This window comes from Suncus etruscus, chromosome 5 (assembly GCF_024139225.1).
Source record: "Suncus etruscus isolate mSunEtr1 chromosome 5, mSunEtr1.pri.cur, whole genome shotgun sequence".
Lineage (NCBI taxonomy): Eukaryota > Metazoa > Chordata > Mammalia > Eulipotyphla > Soricidae > Suncus > Suncus etruscus.
In genome coordinates this window covers 104,974,920-104,993,013 of record NC_064852.1, presented here as the reverse complement: position 1 = coordinate 104,993,013, position 18,094 = coordinate 104,974,920, and the positions used below count along the sequence as shown (strand labels likewise).

Below are 18,094 nucleotides of genomic sequence, written 5' to 3'. Positions count from 1 at the left end.
GCCCTCTCCTGGTTGCACAGAAGAACAGCTAATAGAAGTGTTTAATTATTGGTCTTAGGGCTAAAAACACTAAAAATTTGAACTTAATACAATTAACCTGAATTCACAGTGCAAATATAGATTCCAGAAAAATGATGAACCTGGTCCTTGTGTTAATAGACATCTTGCTGATGTCTATTTATTGTGATGGACCAGACCCCATCTCACTTTGGAGAGGCTCATTTCAGGCTCCATAAACTGTAGGGCCAGATCGAGTGAAGTCCTGATGGAGTCACTGTGTTTCTTTTGGTTCACACACTCCATAGCCTGGTGCCCTTTGTAGTTTTCAAAAGGCTTATGAAAAGGCTGTTATCAGGCTGACACACAAAAACAAAGGATTTAATTGGAGATCCATAAAAAAGGCTGTTTCATTTTAAAACGCTTCAGCCTCTCTCCAACATTTATTAACCAAATTTATGGTTATGATAAAACTTAAAAATCATTAATTGATTCAAATACTTGCGCCTGGTTCAAAATTATGACCTTGGAAATATTTTAGATCCCCGCATTTCCTGACTTCTTGAGCTACATTGCTTAGCACTGAAAATGTGCTTGGAATCCTGGTTGCACGAGCTTAAGTAGGTCTCTATCTTTTATGTCAGTTACCACTGGGAAAACAGTGATCACAAGAGGATTCCTGCGTTTACTAAAAAGATAGAATGTGATCCATCTAACTTTCAGGGATCAGTGACTAGACCATGGTTAGGGTTCAATAAATGTTAATTACTAATGTTATTATGTAGACAAAAGAAAGCTTTTCTGAAAAGCTACATTTACAGAAAAATTATAAAACCATCCCTTGACATCTACACCAATATTCAGTGGATAGTATTACTTAAAATATTTTATATAGATTTGTTTTTCTCCCAGACCTTCCTTGTAAATTTTCCCCCACCTTCACTGAGATCCATGTAACTCACAAATAAATAAAACTTTTGCTGCAACTGTTTTGAAGCATATTATAATTTTTTTCTGAAAAGTATGTTCAGGTTCAAGCATCCAATAGAGATTAACATGTCAGAAATGATTTGAGATTATTGTAGGTTAACAGAAAAATTTACAAACTTGTTGTAAGTTTATGGCAAGCCTTGGTTAGTTAAATCATTTAGCTTATGAATTGCAGGAAGGAAAAAAGAAACCTTATGATTCAACAGAAGGAAAAACACAGCTTTAAAATGGAGAGGGAATGCTATCTACCCCTGAGGGCAGTGGAAGAATGTACACACCAGTCTGGAATTCCCTTTATATACCATCATTCCAGCAGTTCTAACTAAAAAAGATGTGGCACACAATTAGGTCATGCATCACATTTGTCCCTTCACTCTTCATTTTGTAGCAAAATAATTGAAAAGGGAGGACATATTTTGGCCACTTGTCATTTCAGAAACAAAAAGGAATGAGTAAAGGTGAGGTAGTGTTGCTGTGCTAGCAGACCAGTACATGGAATACCTGGAAGCTGGTTAATTATGAGAGAGAGCTGATAGACAAAGGAAAGGATTCTAAGTTAAAAGTAGGATCTGTCACCTTCCCATTGTTTGAGGAAGATCCACTACATGTTTCTGAGATGAAACACTACAATTCTCAGAGTGAGAGAGCAAAGTCCAGGGTATTGGAAAAATGCCAACATTCAAGGCAGAAAAACATTTTTATGGATAAAATAAATTAGGGCCAGAGCAATAGCACAGGCATGTGGCCTAGTGGGTTCTATCCTTGGCATCTCAGATTGTCTCCCAACCCTGCCAGGAATAATTTCTGAGTGCAGAGCTAGGAATACTACTGAGTGCATCAGGGTGTGACCCAAAACACACACACACAATCAAAAAGATAAGTTAGAAGATAGCTAGGTAAGAGTGATCCTGAGCCTCTTAGACAGAGCCAAACTTCTTACATTTTTGGGCTAATTTCTAGGCTACACCTGAAAGTTTACTTGGCTTGTTCTGGGCAGTGCTCAGGGAAGTCCTCTTGTGCAAATCATGTACTTCCTAGTCCCTAAACATCCATTATATAAAAATATATTAAAATATAAGAAACACATACAATATGTTATAATGTATATAATATTTATTATAAATATAACATATACATAATTATATTGCTCTTTATTCCACATCCAGCTGTGTTCAGTCCTTACTCCTGGCTCTTCACTTACCAATCACTTGCAGGCTCTGGGGACCATATGAGATGTAGGTTGGCTGCATCCAAAGGTAAGTGTCCTCCTGACCTCCTTTTTTTAAATTTTTTTATTGAGACCATTATGAATTACAAGTCCTTAATAGTTGTATTTCAGGAATAGTGACAGTGAATTAGGGCCATTTCCACCACCAGTGTTGACCTCCTTCTACCATAGTTACCCCCTACATCCTATATCTCCACCCTTAGCCCCCTGGACTACTAGTGTAACAGTCAATCTCCTTTTCTATCACTTTAGCCCACCCCTATTTTTTAAAGTTAAAATTCCTTTTATTTTGGGAATCACACCTTGCAGTGCTCAGGGGTCATTTCCAGATCAGGACTAAGGGGTTACTTCTGGCTGTTGTCAAGGAAGCAGATGGTTCTTGGGATGGACCTGGGTTCCAGACAAGCACTGGCTCCAGTGCATTGGACTGTCTCTCCATCATCATAGCAATCCTACTGGGCCCTAAACATTCTCAATCTATCTATTTCAATATTGAAAAATGATTTCCCTCCCTGCACTAGGAACAATGCAGAACTTTCACCCGAGCAGTGTTCTTGGTGTTTGAGTTTCACCTTGTTTATGAGGCCACCCTTTAGCACTGCTTCAAGGAATGTGAAGAATTTTAAAAGTCCTGGAGTTTACTGCCACACTAGAATTCTTTTTAAGAATCTCCATCACTGTACAATTCATCTTTACTTGCCTACAGCTGTCCTGAAGCAAGCTAATATTTAACTTTAGATACCAAACAGAGATATACTAAAAATATGCCACATCCTGATAATACTTGCGCCAGGCTTTATGGTTCACCCCCCCCCCATAAAGGAATATAAGATTCTGTCATATGCAGAGGAGGGAATTCAAATGGTATATCTAAAGCTAGATATTTTTGTTGTTTTTTAGGAGGATGATCAAGAAAGCAAATTAATTCAGGAAGGGGTTAATTTTATGTAAGGCAATGGGACAAACTAAATTTCACAGGGTTCTTACCAGAATAAGATAACCAAGATATAGACAGGCCATTGGCCTACTGCAGACTAATAGTATCTCCCTTTGGTCCATACAGATTTGACCTAAATGATAACATCTAATCTCATGACTCCTTGTTCTTAAAGATGACATGCATTGTTACTCATGCTCTCAAGATTCCACCTAAATTTTTTCAGGGAAGGAGGAACAGAGAAAGTGTCCCTTTTTTCTTTTGTCCATTCACACTAACTAGCTAACAATGGCAAATAAGAGAACAAAAGGGTCACATGCATAAAACATTTACAGTGGGCAGGAAAGGTCTGTGGCTGGCTACAGAGTGCTCCACACCTTTCCAGCACCATTTACCTGGAGAAATGTTTGTGAGCACCAGCAACTGTTCTTCCTCCCTTCCCAGACAGATACAGCTTGATCTAGAGCTGCACTGCCCCATGAAAAGGAGGAAAGTGTCCCTTTTGAGAAAAAGTCCAATATCTAAAAGCTGGAAGAAGAGAGGAACACACAGCAATTAAGAATCTGGACTTTGGGGGGAAACTCCTATCTCTGTCTGCCTGAAACTGTGCTTCTGAATCCCCCAAGGTTACCTCAGAGGCCTAGGGAGTGACTGTCAACTAGAGACAGCATAAGCTTCGCTTTGCTTCGCGGCCGCGCACTCTTTCTAATCAATGAACCCCATCACAACACGCAGGAAAAACCACACTACAAGCGTGACAATGGGGAAACCTCGCAGGCAAACACCATCCATAGAGAATGAAGACAAAATCTCAGATGACCTAATAAATTCCAACCACCTGATTAACCTTTCAGATAAGGAGTTTAGAATAGAAATATGGAATATGTTCATAGAACTCAAAAAGAGCATAGATCGATCTGAAGAGAACACAAAGACATAAATCAGAAAACTCCAAACTGAAATAACAGATCTGAAAAACACGGCTGCTCAACTGAAAACCTCAATGGATAGCCTCGCCAACAGGATATCAGCAGCTGAGGAGAGAATCAGAGTACTGGAAGATGTGATACAGAAAAACTCAACACACAGAAGAAATTGGAAAAGAACGTTAAGACAAACAAACAGGCAATGGAAAAAGTGCTCAAGGCATGTGAACAAATGAAAATAGAAGTCTTTGATAAACTCACCAGAAACAACATAAGAATCATTGGAGTCCCAGAAACCCAGGAAGGAGATCTCCAAGAAGAATCAACTGTCAAAGACATCATCAACGAGATACTCCCAGAGTTAAAGACTACATGCAATAAAATCCTGCATGCCCGAAGAATACCAGCTAAAAGAGACCCAAAGAAAAACACCCCAAGACACATCCTCATTACAATGACAAATCCCATAGAGATAAAATACTGAAAGCAGCAAGATCAAAAAGGGAAATTACATTCAAAGGAGCATCCCTAAGACTTACAGCAGACAAGTCACAAGAAACTCTCAAGACCAGAAGACAGTGGTGGGATATTGTGACAAGACTGAATGAAATGAATGCCTCACTGAGAATACTGCACCCAGCCCGACTCACGTTCAGGTTTGGAGGAAGAATACACAGCTTCATGGATAAACAACAGCTCAAAAACTTCACAGATGATAAACCAGCCTTAAAGGAAAAACTGACAGGTCGACTCTAAGACAAGAGAGACCAACAAGCACAGCAAATTTATCTACAAAGATGACATTAAATCCTATGACAATCATCTCTCTCAATGTCAATGGACTAAATTCACCAATAAAAAGACACAGAGTGGCAAAATCGGTAAAAAAGATGAATCCAACCATCTGCTGCCTACAAGAAACACATCTGAATAGTCAGAACAAACATAGACTCAAAATCAAAGGCTGGAGGAAAATCAACCAAGCAAATAACACTCTCAAAAAAGCTGGGGTGGCCAAATTAATATCTGATGACACCAACTTTATACTCAGAAAAGTGGTAAGGGACAAAGATGGAAACTATGTACTAATCAAGGGATATGTGCAACAGAAAGAAATCAGACTATTAAACATATATGCACCCAATGAGAGACCAGCAAAGTATCTAATACATTACTGACAAATCTGAAAGAAGAAATCAATAACAACACAATCATTGTGGGAGACTTCAACACGGCCCTATCAACACTTGATAGGACAACCAGACTGAAACCCAACAAAAACATACTAGCCCTGAAAAGAGTTATGGAAGAAAGAGGACTAGTAGATATATACAGGGCACTCCATCCCAAAAAACCTGGATGCACATTCTTTTCCAATGTACATGAGTCATTCTTTAGAATAGACTACATGCTGACACATAAAACATACCTCCATACAATCAAGAGGATAGAAATCTTGCAGGCTACCTTTGCTGACCACAAGGCTCTGAAATCAGATGTTACTTACAAAGCCACACAGAAGAAAAACTTCAACAATTGGAAATTAAACACCCTGCTACTGAACAACCAGTGGGTTTGAGATGAAATTTAAAAGGAAATCAAAACTTTCCTGGAAACAAATGACAATGAAGACACAAATTGCCAGAATCTATGGGACACAGCAAAAGTGGTCCTGAGAGAAAAATTTATAGCTCTACAAGCACACATCAGGAAGGAAGAAGGAGCATACCTGAAAAACTTAATGATGCAGCTCAAAAAATTAGAAAATGTCCAACAAAAGGAACCAAAAATAGGGAGACAGAAGGAAATAACAAAGCTGAAAGCAGAACTCAATGAAGTGGAAAACCAAAGAGCAATCCGAAAGATCAACGAAAGCAGAAGTTGTTTTTTTGAAAAAATAAACAAGATAGATAGACCATTGGCAAAACTCACAAAGAAAGGGAGAAAGAAATCTGATAACCCATATTAGAAATAAAATTGCTGGGGCCCGGAGAGATAGCACAGCGGCGTTTGCCTTGCAAGCAGCCGATCCAGGACCAAAGGTGGTTGGTTCGAATCCCGGTGTCCCATATGGTCGCCCGTGCCTGCCAGGAGCTATTTCTGAGCAGACAGCCAGGAGTAACTCCTGAGCACCGCCGGGTGTGGCCCAAAAACTAAAAAAAAAAAAAAAAAAAATGAAAAGGGGGAGATCACAACAGAAATTGCAGAGATCCAAAGGGTAATCAGAGACTACTTTGAGAAACTTTATGCTACAAAACATGAGAACCTAGATGAAATGGAAAAATTCTTGGACACTTATAACTTTTCACACTTAAGTAAGGAGGATGTAGCATATCTAAACACCCCCAACACTACAGAGAAAATTGAAACTGTAATCAAACATCTGCCCAAAAAGAAAAGCCCAGGCCCAGATGGTTTTCCTAATAAATTTTTTCAAATCTTTCAAGGGGAGCTACTACCAATCCTAGCCAAGCTCTTCCATGAAATTGAAAAAACGGTAACACTCCCAAACAGCTTTTATGAAGCCAGCATCACCTTGATACCTAAACCAGATAGAGATGCTGCCAAAAAAGGAAATTACAGACCAATATCCCTGATGAATGCTGATGCAAAGATCTTCAACAAAATCCTGGCAAATAGGATCCAATGCATCATCAAGAAGATCATACACTACGACCAAGTAGGTTTCATCCCAGGAATGCAAGGATGGTTTAACATCCATAAATCTATTAACATCATACAGAACATCAACAACAAGAAAAACAAAAATCACATGATCATATCAATAGATGCAGAGAAATCATTTGATAATGTCCAACACCCATTCTTGATCAAAACTCTCAGCAAGATGGGAATGGAAGGAACCTTTCTCAATCTAGTTGAAGCCCTCTACCACAAGCCAATGGCAAATATTATCCTCAATGGAGAAAAAGTAAAAGCCTTTCCTCTAAATTCTGGTACAAGACAAGGCTGTCTGCTCTCATCACTCCTCTTCAACATAGTACTGGAAGTTCTTGCTATAGCTACCAGGCAAGAAAAAGATATCAAGGAAATCCAGATAGGAAAGGGAGAAGTCAAGCTCTTGCTGATTGCAGATGACATGATACTCTACTTAGAAAACCCTAAAGACTCTACCAAAAAGCTTCTAGAAACAATAGATTCATATAGCAATGTGGCAGGCTACAAAATCAACCTACAGAAATCAATGGCCTTTCTGTACACCAATAATGATAGGGAAGAGATGGAAGTCAGGAAGGCAATCCCATTCACAATAGTGCCACACAAACTCAAATATCTTGGAGTCAACTTGACCAAAGACATTAAGGACCTATACAAAGAAAACTATAAAGCCCTGGTCCAAGAAATAAGAGAGGACACACAGAAATGGAAACACATACCCTGCTCATGGTTTGGCAGGATTAACATCATTAAAATGGCAATACTCCCCAAAGCATTATACAGATTTAATGCGATCCCCTTAAAAATACCCATGACATTCTTCAAAGAAGTGGATCAAACACTTATGAAGTTCATCTGGAACAATAAACACCCTCGAATAGCTAAAGCACTCCTAGGGAAAAAGAAAATGGGAGGCATTACTTTCCCTAACTTTAAACTGTACTACAAAGCAATAGTTATCAAAACAGCATGGTATTGGAAGAAAGGCAGACCCTCAGATCAGTGGAATAGGCTTGAGTTCTCAGAGAACATTCCCCAGACATACAATTACCTAATTTTTTGATAAAGGAGCAAGAAATCCTAAGTGGAGCAGGGAAAATCTTTTTAACAAGTGGTGCTGGCAGAACTGGTTAGCCACTTGCAAAAAAGCGAACATAGACCCCCAGTTAACATCATGTATGAAGGTAAAATCCAAATGGATTAAAGACCTTGATATCAGACTGGATACCATAAGGTATATAGAACAACCCGTCGGTAAAACAGTCCATGACATTGAGACTAAAGGCATCTTCAAGGAGGAAACTGCACTCTCCGAGCAAGTGAAAGCAGAGATTAACAGATGGGAATACATTAAATTGAGAAGCTTCTGCACCTCAAAAGAAATAGTGCCCAGGATACAAGAGCCACCCACTGAGTGGGAGAAACTATTCACCCAACACCCTTCAGATAAGGGGCTAATATCCAAAATATACAGAGCACTGACAGAACTTTACAAGAAAAAATCATTTAATCCCATCAAAAAATGGGGAGAAGAAATGAACAGACACTTTGATAAAAAAGAAATACAAATGGCCAAAAGGCACATGAAGAAATGCTCCTCGTCACTAATCATCAGGGAGATGCAAATCAAAACAACAATGAGATACCACCTCACACTGCAGAGATTGGTGCACATCACAAAGAATGAGAACAATCAGTACTGGCAGGGATGTGGAGAGAAAGGAACTCTTATCCACTGCTGGTGGGAATGCCGCCTAGTACAGCCTCTATGGAAAGTGATATTGAGGTTTCTTCAAAATCTGGAAATTGAGCTCCCATTCAACCCAGCTATTCCACTCCTAGGGATATACCCTAAGAACACAAGAATACAATACAAAACCCCCTTCCTCACACCTATATTTATTGTAGCACTATTCGCAATAGCCAGGCACTGGAAACAACCAAGATGCCCTTCAACAGACGAATGGCTATAGAAACTGTGGTACATATACACAATGGAATATTATGCAGCCGTCAGGAAAGATGAAGTCATGAAATTTTCCTATACATGGATGTACATGGAATCTATCATGCTGAGTGAAATAAGTCAGAAGGAGAGAGAGAGACACAGAATCGTCTCACTCATATATGGGTTTTAAGAAAAATAAAAGTCATTTTTGTAACAATCCTCAGAGACAATGAGAGGAGGCCTGGAACACCAGCTCACTCCATGAAGCTCACCACAAAGAGTGGTGAGTACAGCTATAGAAATAACTACACAGAGAACTACCATAATCAAGTGAATGAATGAGGGAACTGGAAAGCCTGTCTGGAGTACAGGTGGGGGTGGGGTGGGATGGAGGGAGATTTGGGACATCAGTGGCAGGAATGTTGCACTGGTGAAGGGGGGTGTTCTTTACATGACTGAAACCTAATCACAATTATTTATGTAATCAAGATATTCAAATAAAGAAGAAAAAAGTATATATAACTTACATAAAATAAAAAAAAGAATCTGGACTTTGGAGTCAGATCAAAAAATCAATGATGTTTAAATCTCAGCTTTCTCATTGGCTTAAGATGAGTTTCCGCTGTTTAAGATCTGAGTGTTCCCTTGTTTACAATTGAATACTTACTTCTTAATATACTATAGAGAGCTTTCATATTCATTGAAATAATAATGCATATAGTTATTATGATATCACTGCACATAGTTGTTATGGTATGTGAAAGATTTAATGTGATAATATTTGGAAATGCTTAGGACACTACTTAATTCATTTTAGGTATTATATAAATGTGGTTTTGGCTTTATTTTGGGGCCACACCTGGCTGTGTTCAGGGATCACTCTTACTTTATGCTCAGGGACCATTTTTGTCAGTGCTCAGGAACCATATGCAATGACTGCGATTAAATCTGTGTTGGCAAAAGGCAAGACAAGCACACCACCCACTCTATAATCTCTCTTGCCTCATACATATCTTTTTGAATAAAATGTAATTCTCATTTAAACTTCTTTTATGTTACTTCCAAGACTTACCTCTTTTGAGAGACTAACCTTATACTTAGAAATGTCTAAACATGAACAGTTTTAGAAGTTTCAAATCTGCCAAGTTTATATTAAACCTTTAACTTGAATTTCAAAATGAATTGTATAAAAAATCATAAAAGATTATCAAATGAATACTTTATTAGTTATAACACTTATAAAATAAAATTCTTTTCATTATGGTGTTACCAGATTTTAAGACCAACCAAGACTTTGTTATCTTTTTAGCTAAGATATATAAATTCTTTTATGCAGTGTTTTTGTTCAAGTGCTTTGTCACTCAGCTCACAAATCTAAAATGCAATTAATCTACAAATCTAAGTATATTCACAGTTAAATGAGTTTTAGGCTTGGTTCTTAATTATCTAGAAGCAATTCATTTACAAAAATACTACCAAAGCATTTCCATGAAACCATTTAATGTACTATCAGCAGGCTCAGACCTGTGTACCTTGGAAACAAAAATAAAATTTCACAATTCAATCTAGAAGACTAAATGATTCCAGGTAGAATAGACTATATATCCTTATGGCACATTTATAATTTTGTAATATATAATTTTTTAACAAGGTTTAAATGTGTGCTGTGGAGCTAGCAAGCCTAGGGAGCAGGATATTTATAGAAAAATATGATATGTACATAAAGTCATAAAGCTGATTTCCTTTGACCACCTACTGAAACATGTGTTTTATCTTTATATTTCAAAAAACTAGACTCTAATAAAGTTTTTCTTTCTAGGAGAGCATTATATAAATAGCAGTAGATTATGGAGCATGGATCATACTACTCATTTATCATTGCTCTATGTTTGTAAAGTCTAATATAATAGCCCAGTTCGTATATGGCACACCCGAGGGAATGTTTCAGGTAAAAAGGATAAGGATTGAACATACAGAGCAATTAGAAGCCCTTTTTTTGCCAGAGGCAGGATTGTGGAGCAAGAGATAAATACCCTGCTTAACCAGTGGATGGGGAGCTAGGAATTCCCTGCCCCAGTGTGTTGGGAACTAGGAAGATGGAAATCTAACTTACTCCCTTCATTTAAGCCTGTACTGGCACTTGTTCAAAACTCAGGCTTTACAGAAAAAATACTTTCTCTTTTTAAAATGTGCTAGTTAGCCAGAGACAGTTTATTTATACTTATTTCTTGATGGCTGCTATTTATTTTTGGTTTTAGGGCAACATCTGCTAGTGCTCAAGAGCAACTCACTCCTGCCTCTGAGCTGAGTCTGTATTATTCCTGGTGGGCTCAGAGAACCATCTGGGGTGCCAGGAATTGACCTGAGCTGGTCACATGCAAGGCAAATGTACAAACCCCATTATAATCACTCTGGCTCCCGATGGCCGTTATTTTAAAACTAACTCTGTATTATTTGTCATCGATGCAAAAAGAACACAGTTGTGGTAAGTAAGGGTCATTATAAGACAATCTGAGAACTTACAATCGGAATATACAAGTTCTACTATATTCAAATTTAACTCAAAGAATAATATACAATAGTAGAAGTTAAAACTTATTCCAGAGATTTGGTAAAGATTTACACACCCACACACAATATTCATATAATCATGCATGGGGCATATTTTAAAGAGATACATTTTAAAGCATGAAAAAATTAAAAGATGTACATGACAAGATACCAGTTCTAGTGGTAGCTAATGGTATCTAGGACTCTTCTTGTTAAGGATGTGAAGACAGAGTTTTGCTCATTCATTGGAAAACCCTCAATTTGGTCAGGTCACGAGAGTTCAGTTCATAAATTCTATTTTCTGGAACCTAAAAATCTGATTGAAATACCTTGAGAAATTATATGCCCCTTAATACTTGAGAAACAATAAGCCTGCTCAAGGGTATCTGACCATTAACTAAAAGGCATTGTGATTATTGCATTATGATACAATTGTGAGGCTTATCTAATTAACTTTAGCTCAGAACAAAATTTTAATAAAATACAGAACATACAACCAAGGTTTTATACCAGAGACTAAGAAACTCCAACCTGAAATATACAGGCTAACTCAGCCTTCTGTGTGTTTTTATAGTCTTACTGGAACAAAGCCACATGCTTTCATTTACGTTTTGTCTACAGCTACTTTCCTTTAAAAAAAGCAGAGGAAAGCAGGGGCAACAGAGGGTGTAGAAACCTGTGAAGGCTGGAATATTTACCATATCTTCAACCCTCTAAAGAAAAAAACTCTTAACCCATTTTATGTTAAAAGATAAGGTTCAGTGGGAAACCTATTTGGAATGTTGCTTTGGGACATTTTAGTTGAACATCAAGGTTTAACTGCTAAATTTCAAGGTTAAAGCTTCTGGACAACTAGACAAGAGAGACCCTCTTTTCCATGAATATTATCTGTGCATTTTATGGATATAAAATATATTTGAAAAAAAAGAAACATGTAAAATCAATGGCTATAGATACATTTAAATATAAAAATTAAAATTCTACCCAGGAAGTAAGACTAGACTTACTAGTACTTAAATTCTCTTTATAAAGAAATTAAAGTATGTTTGGAATGTTCTTATATCCAGACAAAATGGCACTCAAATTAATCAGACTATAATACAAAGCAGACAAGTGAAGCCCACACATGGACAGTTCATTTCCAAGGAGTGCTATGGTCGCCATCTTCGTAAAGCCAGACCCAAACTGCAACCATAACACGCTGTCGTCACAAAGGCAAAAATCTAAGAAAAAAAAGAATCAAAAATTCACATCAGATTTGTAACACTGAGTTTAAGAAAACACAGATATTAAATTACATTTGAAAGTAGACTGACCTATGCTAAAGATACTCAATGCTCAGAAAATGTTTCTATGTATCTTTATAAAAATGGTTTCTACCACTATTTTTCTCTCACCCTTACATCAATTTTCTTTCTTGAAGCACTCTGACCCTTAAATATAGGCTTTTTTGTTGATAGCATCATGGAGGACATCTGGTCACATTGAAGACTCTCTTGTTAAGTAGTCAGAAATCTTCTGACTCACGGAAGGCTATCTAGCATATTTTTTCAAAGAAAACTATTGGATAGAATGGAGTATGGCTGATGAATACAACAGAGGTAAAGGAAAACAACTTCCAACCAAGAAAATTCTACCCAGTGGAGGTTCATTTAGATTTGAAGGAAGAATAAAATACAAACAACAGTAAAAGGAATTCAGACACTGGTCCAACCCTCCAAGAAATATTTAAGAGACTTCTATGAAGAGAAAAGAAACTCAACTTTGAAGTAGCAAAATACCTAAAAAAACATGTGGGAAAAGAGGAAAATAATAATGATATTTCTCTTTGCAGCGACACAGTACTCAGTTGGTAGAGTATTTCTTATAAGTCTGCTCACACTGTGAAAACTAATCAAGCTATTTACTTAATAAAATGAACTTTCTGGCCTGATATGCTTAAATAATAATACACTTTAAAGCCAAAATAAAGTAGAAAACGAGAAAAAAAGAATTCATTATAAGATGCCTATTCATACAGAGATGTCACAGGTGAGGGAAGTTTAGGTTCCAGAATTGGAGGATGTAGCCAATAATTTCTGTGACAAAAGAAATTTATTTTAAAATAGAACCAGGAAACACACAGAAATGAATCATTAGGAATTCTCACCTTCACTTTTCTAACAAAGATTTCTTTAGCACTCATTATGTGTATCTTTGAATATTTGGTTTGTAGATACATGTTTGGGTCTGAGTTTTTTGTTTTTTTGTTTTTTTTTTTTTGGCCACGCCTGGCAGCACTCAGGGATTCCTCCTGGCTCTGCCCTCAGAAATTGCTCCTGGCTTGAAAGACCATATGGGATGCTGAAGATCGAGCCCGCATCCATCCTGAGTCAGCTGCTTGGAAGGCAAATGCCTATTGCTGTGCTATCACTTTGGGCCCACATAAATATGGTCCTCACTCCTTGGGGGTTTGTGATCCATTGAGGCAAAGCAATTAAGTATAATAAAATGTCATTTAGTGCATGGATCCTTTATTAGAAAACTATAGCATGAAAAGAAATATCAGGTTCAACTATAACATTTTTACAGTTCAGCCTGCTATTTCCATGCCCTGTACTACTCTCCAAAGCCCACCTCCCACCCCATGTTTTTCTGCTGGTTGTTTTTCTTATACATTGATAATCTAAATATTCCTTGCTAATTTGCAGATAACCACTTTTGATATTATTATTGAAAAGGCATTTTTCTCTCTCAGATATATGGGAATAGAAACAAGGCACTAAATATAATGTCACAAATCAATGGCTCATATATTCGTTATAAGGACTCAGAAGTAAAAGATTTACTTTCACTGGACTATGGATAAAATGGGTCTTAATGTAGGCAGCTTCACTTAGTTTGGGAGATTAAGGAGCTAATAGCATAAGAGAAATAGAACAGAATCAAAGGGACATTAGTGTGAAATTGTGAAAATTTCAAGCTCATTTTTTATTTTGTGGTTTTGGGAGTGAAACCCAGAGTATCATACATATAAGTGGACTATCACTATGGCTCCATTAGTGACATCTACTGCCTCTCATAAGGGAATTTGATCACCTGTTGTTTTTGTGAAAGTGGGATCTTAGGGCGGTTATAATTATAAATATACCAACTTGGGACTATTTCATGTTTCTGAGTGAGCCTATGCCAATGAAAAGAAGGGATTAGAAATAGTAGTGTTAAATCCAGTTGGGATGTGTGGCTAATGAGAAGGACACTTGAAGAAAATTCAATTCTGGTCCTTAAACTTTTCTTTGAAAAACTGTTAAAATTATGGTCTTTAACTGAACATTTGTGAGAAAATGAGAAATTGATTTTATGTGAAGGGAGTATGGAATGAATTCAAGAATGTCTTCTCCATTCCAACAATGTCACTGTGCTTTTACCTTCTATCTGCATTGAACTGGAAGATTTCAGCAAACAGAAACAATTTCATTTTTTTTTTTTGGTTTTTGGGCCACACCCGGTGATGCTCAGGGGTCACTCCTGGCTGTCTGCTCAGAAATAGCTCCTGGCAGGCACGGGGGGCCATATGGGACACCGGGATTCGAACCAACCACCTTTGGTCCTGGATCGGCTGCTTGCAAGGCAAACGCCACTGTGCTATCTCTCCGGGCCCCAACAATTTTATTTCTTATGTAAGAAATGGATATTATATTCTTAATATAATAAAATCAATTGATTTACTTTACTGGTGACTTTAAAAATCAGATCCATACTTCCATTCTGCTACAATCACCTATTAAGTCTAATTTACCAAGAAAATGATTATTGAAAAATCCTAACAGGGTTGGTACATTGATGAGGGTACATCTTGGGATCATCTCTCCTCTACCCTTCAAGCCCCACATTCTAGACCTGGACTGTCTCTGTCACATGTGGCTATTTAAATTTAAAGTTGAAATTAATACTGCTATCATGGTATACATAAACTTAGGGGAACTCAGGAGACATACCAGATGTATCCCCAGATTTTCCTGGTGTTGAGAACTGAAATAACTCCCATGAGGTTCCTCAAAAGGCCTGTTGTGGATGCCTTTTCCCCTGCATGGATAGCTGAGGAATTCCCGAAGATATAAATCCAGGCTTGATATTACATTTTCTGTCATTATTTGGCTATCTCTTCTTTGTAAAATCTCAGGCAAAATTATGGCCTCAATCAAATAATTTGGTTCAGAAATTCTAGCACCAAAGATTACTAAGATAACCCTTTTTTTGGATAATATTTAGCACCTAAAAGCAAAGACAATATATTTTTTCTCTTTTTCAAATATATCCTTGCAAGCTTCAGTTTCTGGTAATCAAGGGCATAGCCAGAATACAGATCCTGGGCTATTGACTCTTCTCAGAAAAAGGGAGCCACACTTTAGGGGATTTGGCTCCTTCCTTTACTTGACCTATAAAACAACAGAGCCCAGCTCAGCAAAGACCATGTTCTTAGATATCTTCTATTTCCTAATAATTCCTAATTTTGCATTTGAAGTAAGCTTGCAAAGAGCTGCCTTGAGTTATAACCTTCTCCTTTGTAACTCAGAATCCTTATGACTCACACCCATAGCTTAAGCATTGTTTACTGTTAAACTTTGCTTTGTAATTGTAAACATTCTTCTTCTACCTATGATTGGCTTTGCACCATATAAAGCCCCCTGCTTAAAGATTAAACTTGTCACATTCCTGCCAGAAGTATGTTGATTCCACATACTCTGTATGTGGTTTCATTATTTCATATTTCATATTTGGCCGCTTGTGTTACTTGTTTTCCTCTTGTGAAGGATTTATTCCCCACTAGAAATGCTGAGACACAAGACACCTGCAGCATGCTTCTTTTTTTTTTTTTAAATAAAATTTTCACTTAAGCACCATGATTACAAGCATGACTGTATTTGGGTTTCAGTCATAAACAGAACACACCCATTCACCAGTGCAACATTCCTACCACCAATGCCCGCCTCCCTCCTTCTCAACCCCTGCCTGTATTTGAGACATGCTATTAACAATTTATCTCACTCATTAACATTGTCATGATAGTTGTTAGTGTAGATATTTTTCTAACTGCATCACTACTCTTTGTGGTGAGCTTCATACTGTACTTGCTTCTTAATTGACTGCATTTCAGTAGCTTAATAGCAAATGTGGTTCCTTTGGAAAACACTATCATTTTTTAATAAAAATTTTAATGAGACCATTGTGAATTACAAATCTTTCACAGTTGTATTTCAGGCACATAGGGCCATTCTCACCACCAGTGTTGTCCACTCTCCACCACAGTTCCCAGCATGCCCCCATACCTCTACCCTTAGCCCTCTAGACTACTAACACTATCATTTTTAAGATTCTCTTATGTTGTACTTATCCAGATAGGTTTGAATGGCTAAGTGGGATGTTCATATGTTATGTTTAATATAAATAATGTAAATAGTAATATGAAGATTACTTTCTATAGAAACATAAAATATAAAAATTCAAACCTGACACCTTGAAACCTATCTAAAAAGCCCCAAATATTATTCATTCAAACTACTATTTATTCAAACCAATGCTAATATAAAACTACAAATTCACTCAAGTGAGCTTAGCATTGAAGAGGATGAGAAAAATTCCAGCACTTTCCTGCCTAGGATACATTCATCTCCAGGTCATCTATTATAACGGCTTGTACCCTTCCCCTTCATCTGCCTTTTCCCCAGTGGTAGATTATGAGCCTTATTCAGTCCTTTTCCCAATAGCCAACAGGCTACTTACAACATGGTATTAGCTGAGCTAAAAATGAGATAGAAATAGATAAGTTTTGATAATAATGGATCTCCCTTACCATGCCTAAAGTCACAGAAAGTGGAAGAAAGCCCACATAATTCTTTTTCACAAAGAACACCTACTTCTGCAAGCTGAACTTTTATCACTGCCTGGCTAGAATCCTTTGTGGTGCTTCAGTGTCAAACTCAGGGTGTTTTATTTCCATCATCTACAACACCACAGGTAGCACCATAAAATACTTAACCATCAGTTTAACAACCATCAGTTGTTTTTTATAAACTTTTGCTGCCAGTGTTTTCCTGGAGACCCTGACATGGTAGGGGAGGGACTGATAAACTGTGTCCATCAGACACTTACCGTGGCTGCTACATTTATATTATACTGGTTGTCATCCAGGAGTGGTGTCTCGGCCAAGGTTGCATTGCATGAACGTAGGTTGCTCAGGGATGTGGCTGCTGCTTCCAATAAGAAGGCGCCAAAGTAAAAGACAAATACTGTAAAGTGGTATGCAAAATCCTGGAAGAAGAGGAAAAGAAAAACACCACCTATGAAAATGAACATTTCTTTTTTTGTTCTGTTTTAAAATGTTGCTTAGGTTGGGGAAGATGAGAACATTGAATCAAAAACCTTCAACTACATCTACCATTTGAATAAATTTGACAAAGCCAAACTATTCAATCCCAAATGACATTGAGTCAATGGACCCACTGCAACAGACACTGTGGCAAAATTTCTGATATCCTAATTTTTTGTTTATTAATATATTTTTAGGCACCATGGTTACAAACATATTTGTAGTTGAGTTTCACTCATTAAAAGGTACACCCCCATTCACCCCTTCACCAGTGCAATCTTCTCACCACCAATGCCTTCTATTATTTCCCCCTCTACTTCTAGCCCTTTCCTTCTTGTGGTTGGTGGTGAGATGACCAGGGTTTGTGGACTCATCTGCAAGGCACCAATCGAAAATGATAGTGCTGCTGAGATTCTTCTTGGCACTTGGGGGCAGTACCAGAATTCTCAGTCTGAGCTACAGGCAAATCTGTGACCGTGCCATATCCCTA

General features: G+C 37.5%; 1 protein-coding gene across 1 annotated transcript in view; it reads right to left on the bottom strand.

Annotated features, from left to right (window-relative positions):
* Positions 1 to 9,907: 9,907 nt before the first annotated feature.
* The window catches only part of MAL2 (mal, T cell differentiation protein 2), a 29,668-nt gene continuing 21,481 nt past the window's right edge, over positions 9,908 to 18,094 (bottom strand). The window contains exons 3-4 of the mRNA XM_049773517.1: positions 17,388 to 17,546; positions 9,908 to 12,478 (exon numbers count right to left, since the gene is read on the bottom strand). Coding sequence (XP_049629474.1) covers positions 12,407 to 12,478; positions 17,388 to 17,546 — 231 coding nt within the window. The 3' untranslated portion in view covers positions 9,908 to 12,406. The remainder of the gene's footprint in view (positions 12,479 to 17,387; positions 17,547 to 18,094) is intronic.